This window comes from Scyliorhinus canicula, chromosome 3 (genome assembly GCF_902713615.1).
Source record: "Scyliorhinus canicula chromosome 3, sScyCan1.1, whole genome shotgun sequence".
Lineage (NCBI taxonomy): Eukaryota > Metazoa > Chordata > Chondrichthyes > Carcharhiniformes > Scyliorhinidae > Scyliorhinus > Scyliorhinus canicula.
The window spans coordinates 223705152-223721773 of NC_052148.1; the positions used below are offsets into that span (position 1 = coordinate 223705152).

The window sequence follows — 16622 nt, forward strand, 5'->3', positions numbered from 1 at the left end:
TTTGAGGTGAGGGATGCCATCAGTGTCCCTGCTGATTTCACCTGTGGGACGTGCACCCATCTCCAGCTCCTCAGAAACCGCATTAGGGAACTGGAGCAGGAGCTGGATGAACTTCGGATCATTTGGGAGGCAGAGGTGATCACAGATAGTAGCTTCAGAGATGTAGTTACACCGAACAATCAAGATAGATGGGTGATGGTGAGAGGGGCTGGGAGGCAGCAGTCAGTGCAGGGATCCTCTGTGGTCGTTCCCCTCAGTAACAAGTATGCCGTTTTGGATACTGTTGAGGGGGCCGACCTACCAGGGGTAAGCCACGGTGAACGGATCTCCAGCACTGAGTCCGTCCCTGTGGCTCAGAAGAGAAGGAGGGAGAGCAGGGAGCAATGGTTATTGGGGACTTAATAATTAGAAGGACAGATAGAAGGTCTGTGGCAGCGAAAGAGACTCACGGATGGTATGTTGCCTCCCGGGTGCCAGGGTCTGTGATGTCTCGGACCGTGTTTTCAGAATCCTTAAGGGGAAGGGGGAACACTCACAAGTCGTGGTACACATCGGTACCAACGACATAGGTAAGAGAAGGGATGGGGATTTAAAACAGGAACTTAGGGAGCTAGGGTGGAAGCTGAGAGCCAGGCCAAACCATGTTGTCATCTCTGGTTTGTTGCCTGTGCCATGTGCTAGCGAGTTGAGGAACAGGGAGAGAGTGCAGATAAACACGTGGCTGCAGGGATGGTGTAGGAGGGAGGGTTTCAGGTACGTGGATAATTGGAGCACATTCTGGGGAAGTTGGGACCTGTACAGACAGGAAGGTTTGCACCTGAACCAGAGGGGCATCAATTTCCTGGGAGGGAAATTTGCTACGGCTCTTCGGGGGGGGTTTAAACTAATTTGTTAGGGGGCTGGGAAAAAGAGCTGTAGTCCAGAAGCCAGTGTTGAGAGTAGTGAGGTACTGAGGAGGGTATCAAGGTCGCAGAAGTGTACTGGCAGACAGAAAGGTGGGTTGAAGTGTGTCTGCTTCAATGCAAGGAGCATCCGGAATAAGTTAGGTGAACTTGGAGCGTGGATTGGTACTAGGGACTATGATGTTGTGGCCATTACGGTGACATGGTTAGAACAGGGACAGGAATGGTTGTTGGAAGTTCCAGGGTCCAGATGTTTCAGTAAGAGTAGGGAAGGTGGTAAAAGAGGTGGAGGAGTAGCATTGTTAATTAAGGATAGTTTAACGGCTGCAGAAAGGCAGTTCGAAGGGGATCTGCCTACTGAGGTTAGGAGTTTTCTATAGGCCCCCAAATAGTAACAGAGATGTGGAGGAAGAAATTGCAAAACATATTATGGATAGGTGTGGAGGTCTCAGGGTAGTTGTCATGGGTGACTTTAACTTTTCAAATATTGATTGAAACCTCTATAGGTCGAACAATTCGGATGGGGCAGTTTTTGTAGTGTGTGTAGGAGGGTTTCCTGACACAATATGTGGATAGGCCGACAAGAGGGGGGCCACATTGGATTTGGTACTGGGTAATGAACCGGGCCAAGTTAGATTTGTTTGTGGGAGAGCACTTTGGAGATCGTGACCACAATTCGGTGTCTTTCACTATTGCAATGGAGAGGGATAGGGCCACACAGCAGGGCAAGTTATTAATTGGGGGAGGGGTAATTATGATGTGATTAGGCAAGAATTAGGGAACATAAGATGGGAATAGAAACTGTCAGGGAAAGGCACAAATGAAAAGCGGAGCTTGTTCAAAGAACAAATACCGTGTGTCCTTGATAGGTATGTCCCTGTCAGGCAGGGAGGAAATGGCCGTGTGAGGGAACAATGGTTCACAGAAGAGGTTGAATGTCTTGTCAAGAGGAAAAAGGAAGAGTATGTAAGGATGAGAAAACAAGGTTCAGTTGAGTGGCTTGAGGGTTACAAGGTGGCAAGGAATGAGCTTAAAAAAAGGGCTTAGGAGAGCTAGGACGGGGCATGAGAAGTCCTTGGCGGGTCACATCAAGGAAAACCCCAAGGCTTTTTACTCTTATGTGAAAAGTAAAAGAATGACCAGGGTGAGGGTAGGGCTGGTCAAAGACAGTAGTGGGAACTTGTGCATGGAGTCAGACAAAATAGGAGGCGTTAAATGAATACTTTTCTTCAATGTTCACCAAGGAGAGGGGCCATGTTTTTGAGGATGAGAGTGTGATACAGGTAGGTAGGCTGGAGGAGGTAGATGTTCTGAGGAAGGATGTATTAGCAATTTTGAAAAACATGAGGGGCGACAAGTCCCCTGGGCCAGATGGGATATATCCAAGAATTCTTTGCAAGGCAAGGGATGAGATTGCAGAGCCTTTGGCTTTGATCTTTGGGTCCTCACTGTCCACGGGGGTAGTGCCAGAGGACTGGAGAGTGACAAATGTTGTTCCTCTGTTCAAGAAAGGGAATAGGAATGACCCTGGTAATTATAGGCCAGTTAGTCTTATTCGGTGGTCGGTAAGTTAATGAAAAAGGTCCTGAAGGATAGGATTTATGACCATTTGGAAAGATGCAGCTTAATCCAGGATAGTCAACACGGATTCGTGAAGGGTACGTCTTGCCTCACAAATTAGATTGAATTCTTTGAGGAAGTAACTAAGTGTGTAGATGAAGGTAGAGCAGTTGATATCGTATACGTGGATTTTAGCAAGGTGTTTGATAAGGTTCCCCATGGTCAGCTCATGAAGAAAGTAAGGAGGTGTGGGATAGAGGGAAATTTGGCCAATTGGATAAGTAACTGGCTATCACATAGAAGACAGAGGGTGGTGGTGGATGGAACATTTTCAGACTGGAGACCAGTTACGAGCGGTGTACCACAGGGATCAGTGCAGGGCCCTCTGTTATTTGTGATTTTTTATCAATGACTTGGAGGAGGGGGCTGAAGGGTGGGTCAGTAAATTTGCTGATGACACCAAAATTGGTGGAGTGGTGGATGAGGTAGAGGGCTGTTGTAGGCTGCAAAGAAACATTGATAGAATGCAGAGCTGGGCCAAAAAATGGCAGATGGAGTTTAACCGTGATAAGTGCGAGGTGATTCATTTTGGTAGAAAAAATTTGAATGCGGATTACAGAGTCAACGACAGGGTTCTGAGGAATGTGGAGGAACAGAGAGATCTTGGGATTCATGTCCACAGACCTCTGAAGGTTGCCACTCAAGTGGATAGAGCCTTGAAGAAGGCTTATAATGTGTTAGCGTTTATTAACAGGGGGCTTGAGTTTAAGAGCTGCGGGGTTATGCTGCAACTATACATGACCCTGGTGAGACCACATTTTGAGTATTGTGTGCAGTTCTGGTCACCTCATTATAGGAAGGATGTGGAAGCATTGGAAAGGGTGCAAAGGAGATTTACCAGGATGCTGCCTGGTTTCAGGATAGGTCTTATGAGAAAAGATTGAGGGAGCTAGGGCTTTTCTCTTTGGAGCGGAGGAGGATGAGAGGCGACTTAATAGAGGTTCATAAGATGATGAGGGGGATAAATAGAGTGGACGTTCAGAGACTATTTCCTCGGGTGGATGTAACTGTTACAAAGAGGTATGACTATAAGATTCAGGGTGGACGATATAGGAGGGATATCCGAGGTAGGTTCTTTACTCAGAGAGTGGTTAGGGTGTGGAATGGACTGCCTGCTGTGATAGTGAAGTCGGACACTTCAGGAACTTTCAAGCGGTTATTGGATAGGCACATGGAGCACACCAGAATGACACAAAGTGGGATAGCTTGATCTCGGTTTTGGACAATAATCAGAACAACATCGAGGGCCGAAGGGCCTGTTCTGTACTGTACTGTTCTATGTTCTATGTCACTGTGCCCGGCCCAATATGCAAGGATCTTCTTGGAGCTTTCTCTTTAAGGATCTAAAGATGAAATTCAACGTAAAAAGTTCTAAGTGTGGTAGCAAGCAGGAATTGCAGCGAGCTTCCCGGCGCTCGGCCCAGTGAAGCCAGCAACGCAATTCAGCATTTATTGGTCCAGTTAACGAGGCCTCATGGGCTTCTCACAGCAAATGACGGCTCACCAGCTGTTTCACTGGAGCCGCGCTTGCCAGACACCCCCCCCCGCTAACAAGGTCGCGGAGCACTTAAGCTGCACTTGCTCAGGCAACCCCAGCCAGCTCGCAACAATGGTGCTGAGGAGATGAGCCCCAAGATTTGAGGACGCTGACCTAGGGGGGCTCCTAGATGCGATGGAGGCCTGGAGGGATGTCCTGTTCCTGAGGGTCCCGGAGGATGAGCCACAAGGCAGCCAGTGCTGCCTGGGATGAGTTGGCAGTGCTGTGAGCTCGGGGAGTATGACCAGGGGGACTGGTGCCGGAAAAAGGTCAATGAGCTACAACGGGCAGCCTGAGTGAGTAGCCACCCCCCCCCCCCCCCCCCCACCTCCCCCAAAGGGAGCATCCGCCTCCTCCAGGGTGACCCCCAGTCCTCCCTTCCCCCTACCAACCCAACCTTCACACCTCCTCTCCCACCACTGTGACCCATGCATGTGGCTAACGATGCCTCAGAAAAAGCTCTCCCACAATCGGCAGGAGAGGGCCCAAACTGGCAGTGGGGTGCTGGACATCAGAATCCTCAACTCCTTCAAGGAGCGGGCCTTGGAGGTGAGCGGTGTGGTCGAGGACAGGGCGATCCTAAATTCGGAGGCTGGCGGGCGCCGCAGAGGTGAGTAACCTCCGGGCTCCACCCGGAGGGCCTGTCAAACCTGAGTACTGATCGCCTTACTGACTGACCCAAACTTCGCACTGACCACATGCCCATTTTCCTGCAGGTCTTCCAGTCGATGGCACCATCCCATCCCGGGCTCTCCTGACTCAGAGGAGAACACCTCAGAGGGGAGCTCCGTTGATGTAACTGTTATGGTCATGGCACAACTGTCATCTCCACATATCACCAGCGCAGATACACACACCTCGGTGGGATATACTAGTGATCAGGTGTCTGGGGCATAGTCTGGTGAGCACCGCACTGCTGATGTTGCACATCTGGTGGAAGCAGGAACCTCCAGCGAGACAGCAGTCAGAGCGCTGCTGGCTCCCAGGACCCAGCTGGGTCCCAGCCTGATGCTAAGCCCCTGGAAGTGGGTCACCCGGAGCTAATGGAGACGATAGGGTGGAACCGGGACGTTCAGAGGGAGATGTCAGTGTCACTCCAGCAGATCTATAGCTACTTGGAGGAATCCTAAAGGCTACAGGCGCAGGAGATGGTGCCGGAAATGAGTGCCACTGAGATCACCACTGCTAGGGTGGCAACTCTCAGATGGGAATGGCTGAGGTGCTGCCAAGCCTGTCCCAGTCAGAGGAAGGCATGGCTTAGGTACTGCAGAGCATGTCCCAGTCAATGAGGAGCATCAGCAAGTGCATTGACACCATGTTGCTGACATTGGGGAACTATCAGGGACGGCAGAGCAGAGGCAGCCGAGGCTCGAAACCAGCTGCCACTCTGCCCCAAGGTGGACCCTAGGGCCCTATAGGGCTGCACGGCAGTGCAAGTGGATAGCACTGTGGCTTCACAGCGCCTGAGTCCCAGGTTCGATTCCCCGCTGGGGCACTGTCTGTGCGGAGTCTCCCCGTGTCTGCGTGGGTTTCCTCCGGGTGCTCCAGTTTCCTCCCACAGTCCAAAGACATGTAGATTAGATGGATTGGCCATGATAAATTGCCCTTAGTGTTCAAAAAAGTTAGGAGGGGTTATTGGGTTACGGGGATAGGGTGTAAGTGTGGGCTTAAGTGGGTTGGTGCAGACTCGATGGGCCGAATGGCCTCCTTCTGCACTGTATGTTCTATGTTCTTAAGGAGGCTGCGTCTCGAGGTCAGCACACGGGACGGGGGGAAGGCTGTGCATGTGCCGCTGCTAAGTGAGCCGTGGCCCTCTGGCCCCAGAGGACTGCAGAGGCATTGAGGGCCACGGGACAAGGTAGGCAGCTGGCTGCTTCCACTTCAGATGTGCTACCTGATGCTCACCAAGACGTAGCGGTAAAGCTGGGACGGCCAGGCACGTTGAGGATCATTAAGGGCACCAGGGAAGGGGGGGGGGGGTGGGAGAGAGAGAGGTGGGGGTGGGGGCACCACTGAGATTGGGGTATTGTACAGCACATTAAACTCCTTTTTGCACAACTATTATGATGCTTCTGTCACTTACTTCCGCAAGGCAAGCTGACCTCAGGATCCTTTGCCCATCACTCCAGGCAATCCCCCCTCCCGGTGGCGCTCGCCCTCCCTCCGGCCTTGGACATGTCCCTAGAGCTGTGTCCCATCCCCTGGCTGTTTGGAGCGTTGCCTTCCGCAGAGTTCAAACACAGTGTCCAGGCATCAAGGTGTGATTGGGATGCTACGCAATGACTCCCACATGCTACATGGTCCGTCCACCCATAGGAATCCACATGGCATCTGTGAAGTTCTCACTTAACCACGATTGCCAATTCCCTATCAGTAATAACCTTCAGCCACGCAGCCAGAGGCCTCAGCAGTTGGTAGGGCATGTGGGTGATTCACAGGGCAGACGGGCAGGGACAGGGGTTGCCCCAGTATGGGCACACGTTGGCACGATAGTGCCTTGAGCGGTTGCTCCCCGGTTGCCCCCCCCCAGTGCCTCCTAACCCCCATGGCAGTCCCCACCTGCGGAGGGTCCTCCACCCCCAGCCGAGGGTCCCCCACTCCCCGCTTCGCACTGGGGTAGCAAGCCCAGTGCACCCGGGCTCTTTGCTTTTGAGCAAAGATGGCTACTCACCTCGGCTCCCCACAGGGACCCTTCTGCCAGTTTCACGTTTTTCAAAAGGAGTGCAGAACAAAATGGGCCTGAACTTCCTTGGAGTGGGAGTCAGCATTGAATTTCCACTCAATTTCTGGCTTTCGACCTGAATCTTTTTCTGTCCTCTTTCACACGGCCTTCTGATTCAGGCTAGGCGGGATCTGGGCAATAGAGCTCAATCCCAGAGCATAACTCTATTAAAAGGAAGGAGGGCACACCCCCTTTTTAATGCACTAGCTGTCAAAAACCAGGTAAGTTTAATGGTCCAGTCAAGTTTGAAGGTCCTTGAAAGTCAGGGAGAAGGTAAGTGTATAAGGTAAACGAGTAGGATGTGTGTGTGGATGAGGGGGATGCAGGAGAGTCGGGCCGGGCTACCTCGGTGATTCACTTCGCCGGGCCTCAGGAGGGATCAGGTTGGGAATCTGAGGGGGTTGGGGTTGGTCATCAGAGGAAGTTGGGTTGGTCTTTGGTGGTGGGAGGTGCCACCTCGGGCCCGGTTAGGAGGTGTAGTCTCTTGGTGGGGAGGGTTGAGGGTCCAGGGAGAGAGGGTGGATAGTCGGGGCTTGTGGGGGGTGGGGGGGATTAGAACCCCTGAGAGGCCGAGAACCTGGGGGACTCCAATGTGGGGTAGTAGTCATGGGGTGGAGAGAGTCCCCTGTCATTCACGGGTGAGGGGGAGTCCGGAGGGAGGGGTGGTGATGGTGTGGATCTATGCAATTGTTACCCAGAAGTTGAATGAGGTTTTAAGTCTCCAAACATTTTCTTGGTAATCATTTGGAACAATCCAAAGTTTGCGATTTATATCATATTTTCAGATGGTCCCCAGTGCATGGCAATTGCCATGGGAAGTTTGCACTTCTCAGGTAATTGGCTTGCAAAACTCTTACCTGCGAAGCATCTTTTGGCTATCCACCCTGGGACTCAGTGACAGCATTGTATTTTCTCTATCTTTGTGTGTCAGCTCCTTAATGCTTTAGTGAATTTAAGCTAATCGAAATAATGTGGTCTCTGGTATATAATCAGTTCAATGTTACACTGAAACGAAGATTATTCTAGTTTTTAAATTTATCATAAAGTTAAATACTGATGAGCGGTATGTATCCTTCCCAGGAATTGGCAATCACCCTCTCACAAAATCTAATTTACTGAATGATTCCAGAGTTTTAACCTAGAAGCCATTTCGATATGAATTAAAAGTAATCTGAAATGAGCAGTCAATGTCAGCTGACCAGCAGTAAGGGAATAGCTCCAAATTTGTTCAATTTATATTGCATTTTTGAAACTGTTATTGATACAGATGACTAAGGGTCCCAGAACTGACCCCTGGGCTGCTGCGCTCAATAACTTCCTCCTGGGAAGGTCTTCAGAGAACAAAATGGAGCTCTGAATGGCAGCATCCCGTAACTGTTTGGAATGAAGTCACTTATTTCGAACAATTGTGAGAAGTAGTTTAACTAGAGAGGGAATCTGCTGATCTAACTGTGCGCAACACATAATATTGTGTAAGGTGGCCAGTTAGTAAGTGTGCCACCTCCAGTTTCCAACCTATATTGGCACAGACATTTTCAATTTTCTCACGGGCAGCTACATATCGTCTGCCAAGTTCTATGTTCTTTTAATAACAAAATAAGTATTGGAATCATAATATCATAGAATGGTTACAGCACAGAATGAGGTCATTCAGCATTCAGTCTGTCATCTCTGTACTTCCTCTGAAGGAGTGCCACTCTCCTGCATTTCCCACTAGTGCCACTCTCCTGCCTTTCCCACTAGTGCCACTCTCCTGCCTTTCCCACTAGTGCCATTCTCCCGTCTTCCCACTAGTTCCACTCTCCTGCCTTTCCCACCAGTGCCATTCTCCTGTCTTCCCACTAGCGCCATTCTCCTGTCTTCCCACGAGCGCCACTCTCCTGTCTTTTATAGAATTTACAGTGCAGAAGGAGGCCATTCGGCCCATCGAGTCTGCACCGACTCTTGGAAAGAGCACCCTACCCAAGCCCACACCTCCACCCTATACCCATAACCCAGTAACCTTATCCAACACTAAGGGCAATTTTGAACACTAAGGGTAATTTAGCATAGCCAATCCACCTAACCTGCACATATTTGGACTGTGGGAGGAAACCAGAGAATCTGGAGAAAACCCACACAGACACGTGGAGAACATGCAGACTGTGCACAGATAGCGACCCAAGCCGGGAATCGAACCTGGCACCCTGGAGCTGTGAAGCAATTGTGCTAACCACTATGCTACCATACTGCCCACTTTCCCACTAGTGCCACACCCCTGCCTTTTTCATTAGGGCCACTTCCCTGCCTTCCCAACTAGTGTCCCTTCCCTGCCTTTTCCCAACAATCCTGCAGATTTTCCATTTCTATCAATGAACTTTTCCTTTTGAGAGCCCCAGTTGATGCTGCCTCCACTCCAGAACTGATCCCAATGTCTTAGGAATCTAAAGCCTTTCCTCCTGCACCATCTCTCCAACAACACATTAATTTACACTGTCCTCCTATTTCTATACTTGTGTGTGATAACCAGGAGTAATCCGGAGATTCAAGCTTGCTATTTTCCTACCTAGCTCCCTAAATTCTGACCGCAGGTCCAGATCCCTCATTCTCCCTTTAATGACCTCACCAATGTGGGCTATGATTGCTGGCTTGTCACACTCCCCTCCTCCCCGCCTCCCTCTCCTCCCCGCCTCCCCATCAGGGTGCTCTGCAGCCATTCAATGATATCCTTCACACTGGCACTAGGAAGGCAGCATGCCATCCTATATCCATGTTTGTGGCCACACAAACATTGTTTGTTCCCCAACTATTGAATCCGCTATCATAGTTGTCTTTCTATTCCATTCTACTTTGTGCCCTCTTGTAAGCTGAACCAGTGGCGTCATGCACTTGGCTCTGGCTGCATTCCCCAGATGAAATCATCACTTTCATCATAATTCAGAGCTAAATACTGTTCGGAGAGTGAGAGGCACCCAAGGGTCTCCTCCACTACCTACCTGTTTCCTCTTAACTGCCTGCTGGTCACCCATTCCCATTCCCCCTGTTTACTCTTGAGCTGTGGAGTGACCACATGTATAAACATGCTACTTATGAAACTTTCAGCCCCATGGATGAACTGCAATGATGTCAGCTTCTGCTCAAGCACAGAAACGTGGAGCTTGAGTTGCTACAGCTGATGGCATTTCCTGCATCTATGGGTTTTCCAGGACACGTGCAATGTCGTGGAATTCCCACATGGAACAGGATATGCATTCCAGGGGCGAAAGCTGTCCCACCATTCCTCAATCTATTAGATAATGAAAATTACTGATCTCCTGCTGTCACTTAAATATAGGGAGATTAATTGAAACGCTTTACTTAAGAATTATTTTTGAGAATTTTTTTTTCCCAACTCTTTATTGAACTCTCTCAGCGAGTTTCTCCCTTCTGAGGACTAAGTCCCCATGCTGGTGGGAGAACCGGCGTCAACAGCTCCCAAAAGTATGGAATTCTCTGTACTTCCGGGGGTTAGGTGGATGGCGGAGGAGTTGGTGCCGCTCCAGCCGGCGCTGAAGGGACTGCGTGAGTTTGCGCATGCGGCAAAGGGCCGGCGTGATCTCGCACATGCGTGGAACCGCCGGCGTTCTGCGCATGAGCAGACCGGCCGGCGTATTTTGGCACATGCACATGCACATGTTCTCTTCTCTGCGCCGGCCATGGCGGAGCCCTACAAGAGTCGGCGCGGAAGGAAGGAGTGCTTCCACGGCACAGGCCCGCTCGCAGATCAGTGGGCCCCGATCGCGGGTCAGGCCACCGTGGCGGTCCCCCCCCCCTGGGCTCGGATCCCCCGCGTCTCTCGAGGACCACCCCAGCCGACTTATCTGCCAGGTCCCGCCCTGGGACTGGCCAAAAACAGACAGCCTCTCGGCCCATCGGGGCCAGGAGAATTGCCGGGTAAACTGGTATTTGAACTTGCCTGAAGGTGTTGAACCAGAAACTGGAGCTTTAGCACTCCAGTGTTGATTAAACAGTGGAGCAATGTATGTGGGCTTCTCACATGTACTTACACTGGAGGTGTAGAGTGTGCTGGCTGACATACTTCTGCAGGTTGCTTGGTGGCTCATGGAATAAGGGAGTGGTGGAAAGGTGGGTTCAAAGTTTTTCAGGCGTGACACTGGAGGTTGTTGAGGAGGAAGCCCAGAGAAGGAGGGTATTCTGTATTCCCCTGGGGAATGGATGCCACCTTGTTTTCTTTGACATCCTGTCCTGCTCTCCTGCAACAACTGGTGCTGCTCTCCCTGGCCTCATGTCCTCCCACTTTCCCCATCAAAGGGGATCCCCAGCAAGATGCCCATGACCAAGTACTTCCTCTGAGTGACTCCTAGAAGATGGGGTAGTCTGTGTTTTAGAATCTGGGGGATTCAGATGTCCCAGAAAGTCAGGCAATGTGTTTCAGAGATCCTCTTCATTGCTCTATTAGGAGAAAGTGAACATGAAATGGCGCATATCCTTTAGCATTTGAAACTCACATCAACACTTTGTTTACTCCAGGATAATTTGTTACTGTTGGTAGATCATTTTAGGACAAACATTAGCCACCAAGATGCTATTCACGACCTTAATGGGCAACAGCAGGAAATTGAAGTGGCAATCAGTTCCTTAACAACTCTCTGAGCGACTGCGTGACTTTAAAACCTTTATCGACTAAATGTGAGCTAAACCAGCACTGCAGCTTCAGATCGCATCTTGACGACATAATACGCTCTATTGCGCTGCAGAAAATTGTCCTCATCAGGTTCCAAAACTTGCCTCTGCACTCATCCATTAACTTCCATTTACTGTCCTTTCATGTTATTAGTGTAGACAATCAGACTATTTCTGACAGATCAAGCATCTGAGGATAATGGCCCGTAACTTCCTCGGAATGGCAGTTACCGGCGAATTGCCACTCTTGGAGGGACTTACCCTCATTGAACTTCCAAAGCCCCTGTCTCGCCCGACCTTCCTCTCTCAGTCTGGGTGAGACAGGAGTAGCGAGGTGCTGCATCAGCATGGATTAACTGGAGCACAGATAGGATAATACATCCCTTTTTACAGCACCAGACGGGCTAGGGTTAAAGTTAGACCAGAGGTGTGGGGGTGTCCGGTGTCAGGCAGGGTCAGGGGTGGTAGTCTGGAGTTAGAAGTGCTTTTTTCCTTCTAACTCTTTCAGAGTAATTAGAAATGTAAAACTGGTAGAACCATCCGAAGTTAGTGATTTAAATCGCTTCTGTCGGATGGTTCTCAGCCTAGCGCAATTATCCAGACAAGTTAGCTCTTCTGGACAATTGCCAGGTAAACATTTACATGGGAACTTCCCAAGAGGGATTTGGAGCACATCATTGGGGTAATTTTCTAATGTGACTCTGGGGCAGTTATGGGACAAAATTATTGTGCCAAAGAAATTGAGGTGTCAATACATTTTGGATTGTTTTGGAGCTGAAATTGGTTGTGCGCAGGGAGCATGAGTCAAAAGCCCAAGGCTCACCTTGACCATATCAGCACATTGGGGAGCTGCACAAGCCTCCCCAGCAACAGCCATCAGGTAGGAGAATGAGACGCATGGTTATTATAGTAATTGCACTGTGTGAAGGAGACAGAATACATGCAAGAGTATGTCTGTCCATGGTTCTCATCTATTAAACTAATTATTACGGAGTTCCTTTAATCAGTCCGTTGTGCACAATATGAACTCCACCCTCATTGAAAGCTAACATGCAGGTACAGCAAGCAATTGAGCCACGGGGTCAGTAACCCAGTGAAATGGGTTATTTCTATCTTTGACTGTTAAAATATGTAAGAATGAGATCCAGTTTATAACCACTGTTTTTAATCATTACAACTAAATATAAGCCTTTGTAGATATCAGTGGATAACTAACTAACCCAATCAATGTAGAAGTGAAGAACAGTATAGTTCTCATATTATAATAAGCCACTGTCTTATCTATCACTGTATTGAGGAAGAATGGATTTTTAAAAAAATGATTAAAGACTCTGATCAGCTTGTTGCAAAATTGTTGAAGCTGCAAAAGGATAATCAATTGAATGAACCTTTCAGCTTTGAATATGGATTTTCTCAACAAACTGATGTAAAACTGATAATCAACATTTTACTTATACTGCAGAAAATATTATATCGCTTTCCTTTCTTTGTTTTTACTAAAGGATATTACACCTGTGTGGAAGTGATATTTACACTACAAAGACAAGTTGGATATTACATGATGGGTGTTTATGCACCAACTCTGCTGATTGTTGTCCTGTCGTGGCTGTCGTTTTGGATAAACCCTGATGCAAGTGCGGCAAGAGTGCCTTTGGGTAAATCAGATTAGCACTGACAATCATATAAATGAACAGCTGTTACTATGGAAAATCATCCACATAACCACAAATGTTGGTAACTATTCCGCCATTTGACCCCCAAAAAATTTCTTAACGAGCCATTTGATAAATTACATGTTTCAAAGAAGTAGAACGAGTATAGTATAACATTTTTCACTGTACTTGAGTTCTAACTGTACGGGCATTCCATATTCAAACTCATTTGTTAGTAGACATTATTGATGAACTCCAAATTAAGTGCTCTGTAATAATAAGGTGTCCATTAGTCTCCTAATGTGGGGTGCCAGTAATTGCAAGGACAGTCATTCTTGGAAGTTTGAGAAAATTTGAATGGAAAGATTGTGACATTGCCATGAGCAGAAACTGTACTTGAATACATTTGGACGCTGACTCATTTAAAGGGCTAACCATGCAATCTTGCCCTATCTGTATTTAACTTCTAGATAAAATACGGACATTCATCGATTATTACTTAAAAGAAGAAACAAGGAAACAGAGAATCCACATATTCTTATTGAAATTTTTAAATTTTCTATTGTTTCATGCATTTGTTCTGTAAGATGATTCTGTAAGATGGTTCTGTAAGATGGGCAGCACGGTAGCATGGTGGTTAGCATAAATGCTTCACAGCTCCAGGGTCCCAGGTTCGGTTCCCGGCTGGGTCACTGTCTGTGCGCAGCGCCGGCCCTAGGGTTGCTGGCGCCCCGGGCAAGCTGAACTTCGGCGCCCTTCGGGGGGGGGGGGGCCAGGGAGGTGGGGGGGGGCGGGGCCGGGGGGCCGAGAGGGGGGGGCGGGGCCGGGGGACCGAGGGGGGGGGGCGGGGTCGGGGGAGTCGGAGGTCGCGGGGGGGGGCGGGGTCGGGGGGCCGAGGGGGGCGACGAGGGGGGGCGGGGCCGAGCCCGGGGGGGGGGGGGGGTTGGGGGGGCCGAGGGGGGGGGACGAGGGGGGGCGGGGCCGAGCCCGGGGGGGGGGGCGCCGAGCCCCGGGGGGGGGGGGGGGGGCCGAGCCCGAGGCGGGGGGGGGGCCGAGCCCGAGGCGGGGGGGGGGGCCGTGCCCGAGGCGGGGGGGGGGCGGCGGGCCCGAGGCGGGGGGGGGCTGAGGCGGAGGCCGAGGCGGGCCCGAGGCGGGGGGGCGGGCCCGAGGCGCGAGGGCGGGGCGGAGGGGGCCGCCCTGGGGGAGGGCGGCCACCGCGCATGCGCATTTGGCACCGGCCCAACTGCGCATGCGCGGGACCCGAGTCTCTGGCGCCCCCTAGCACATGGCGCCCCGGGCGACTGCCCGAGTTGCCGGTGCCTTGGGCCGGCCCTGTCTGTGCGGAGTCTATACGTCCTCCCCGTGTGTGCGTGGGTTTCCTCCGGGTGCTCCGGTTTCCTCCCACAGTCCAAAGATGTGCGGGTTAGGTGGATTGGCCATGCTAAATTGCCTGTAGTGTCCTAAAAAGTAAGGTTAAGTGGGGGTTGTTTGGGTTACGGGTATAGGGTGGATACGTGGGTTTGAGTAGGGTGATCATTGCTCGGCACAACATCGAGGGCCAAAGGACCTGTTCTGTGCTGTACTGTTCTATAAAAGATTAATGCTGGTTCCCAGCTCAAACTGCCAATCACATGACTAAATGTGTTTTTTATGTATGTGCTAGATAATGAGAATTAGCTGTGTATCTGTATGTATATATAGGTGAAGGTAGGAAAGAAGGACATCTTTGTCTTTGGAATCCAGTACAAGTAAGTCCCCTTGTCATTGACTGAACCAACAGGGTAAAGGACCAAAGGGGAGAGAGAGAAGAAAATCACACATTTGGTGGTCTTCTTTAGCAAGTAATGTCAGGTTAGGGATGCAGATTGTAGACAGAAAACTAGAATGGCACCATGAAGCAAAATGCAGCCCAGGGAATGGAAGAGCAGAAAATAAAGTTGCAGTGGTCATGCAGATGTATCATTGTTGTGCGAAACGTGTGTCGACCAGGTTGTCTCTGGAATCCCTTGCATGTGTCACCATGGCTGTGGCATTCATGAAAGGCTCATTTGGATTTAAGGCTCAGACAAATTTTCTTCATCTGAGGAGGGCTGGTCTTCCTCGCACTTTTCCTCTTGCGACATCTATTCACATTGCATCATCCCTGCAGAGCGGTCAAATGTGCAGTTTCGGAAGTTCAATGGTGTGCTCCATGATGACTTTGGTGGGTGCATGAGATTGATTGTAGTGCTCCTCTATCTATCTCTGGGACACCTCACTGGTGCCATCAGCAGGGGATAGCCCTCGTCACCAAAGATCCATCTTGGTTGGGGCTTCAAAAGCTCTAGGAGCTGTGACTTGAACAAGATGTATGTGATGTGACAGTTTCCTGGGAAACGAGCACAGACCTGTAGCCACACATCAGTTGTACATTCATGGAGTGACACCCTTTACAATTTACATCTGCAACTGGCTGTTCCCAGGGGTTTTGTGCACTCAAGGAAACCTTGTCGTCAAACATGACTGACCTTCCAGCCTAGGTGTGTCTTCACGGGTTGTGAAGTGGGTGGAAATTATTGCCATGACTAAGTAAGGCATCGGTCACCTCTTTATGTACCTGTGAGATGCCACATATGTCACTTGTTGCACCCTGGAAGGAAAGATATACTTGCCATAGAGAGAGTGCAACAAAGGTTCATCACACTAATCCTGGGTTGGAGGGATTGTCCTGTGAGTTAAGATTATACTGGGCCTTTATTCTCTGGAGTTTAGAAGAATGAGAAGTGATCTAATTCAACCAAATAAAATTCTCACAGGGATTGACACAGTAGATGCAAGAAGGATGTCTCCCCTGGCTGGGGGGTGTTCTAGAATCAGGGCACAGTTCACAGTCTCAGAATAAGGGACCAATCATTTAGGACAGAGATGTGGAGGCATGTCTTTCCTCAGAGTGGTGAATCTTCGGAATTCTCTGTCCCAGGGGTGGTGGCGGCTCAGTTACTGAGTATGTTCAAGACTGAGATCGAAAGATTTCTACATATTAAAAATATGAAGGAATACAGGAGTAGTGAAGGACTATGGTAGAAGACGTAGAAGATCAGCCATGATCTCATTGAATGGCAGAGTGGGCTCAAAGGACTGAATGGCTTATTCCTGATCCTAATTCTTATGTTGCACCCATTCATATAATCCACCTCCCACATCAGTCAAGTATCCATTCAGAGGCATTGGGCGAGATTCTCTGTCAGCTGACGATGGAATCGGGAAATCCGATTGGGTGGAAAATTGGTTTTGATGCCGAAATAGTGGTGGGCACAAATAGTGGTGGGCACCGGTTTCACGCCAAATCGCAATTCTCGATCACAAGTACAGTGAACGGTTTTGGCATATCATTAGCGGGCCTGACCTTGTTTTCTCCGGGGCCTCCGTGATGCTTCGCCTCCACTGGGGCGAATTCCCGACGGCGAGGTTCACGTGTGCTTTTAAAAATAATGAAACAGGCGCCGTGGCTGCTGAGGGACAGAGAGGGGGTACGGAAAGGGCCCAAC

At 49.8% G+C, this 16622-nt stretch overlaps 1 protein-coding gene across 2 annotated transcripts in view; it reads left to right on the plus strand.

Annotated features, from left to right (window-relative positions):
* The window catches only part of glrbb (glycine receptor, beta b), a 258440-nt gene that overhangs the window by 141129 nt on the left and 100689 nt on the right, over nucleotides 1-16622 (plus strand). For both annotated transcript variants that reach the window (XM_038792295.1, XM_038792294.1), the window contains exon 8: nucleotides 12946-13098. In XM_038792295.1, the coding sequence (XP_038648223.1) occupies nucleotides 12946-13098 (153 nt within the window). The remainder of the gene's footprint in view (nucleotides 1-12945; nucleotides 13099-16622) is intronic.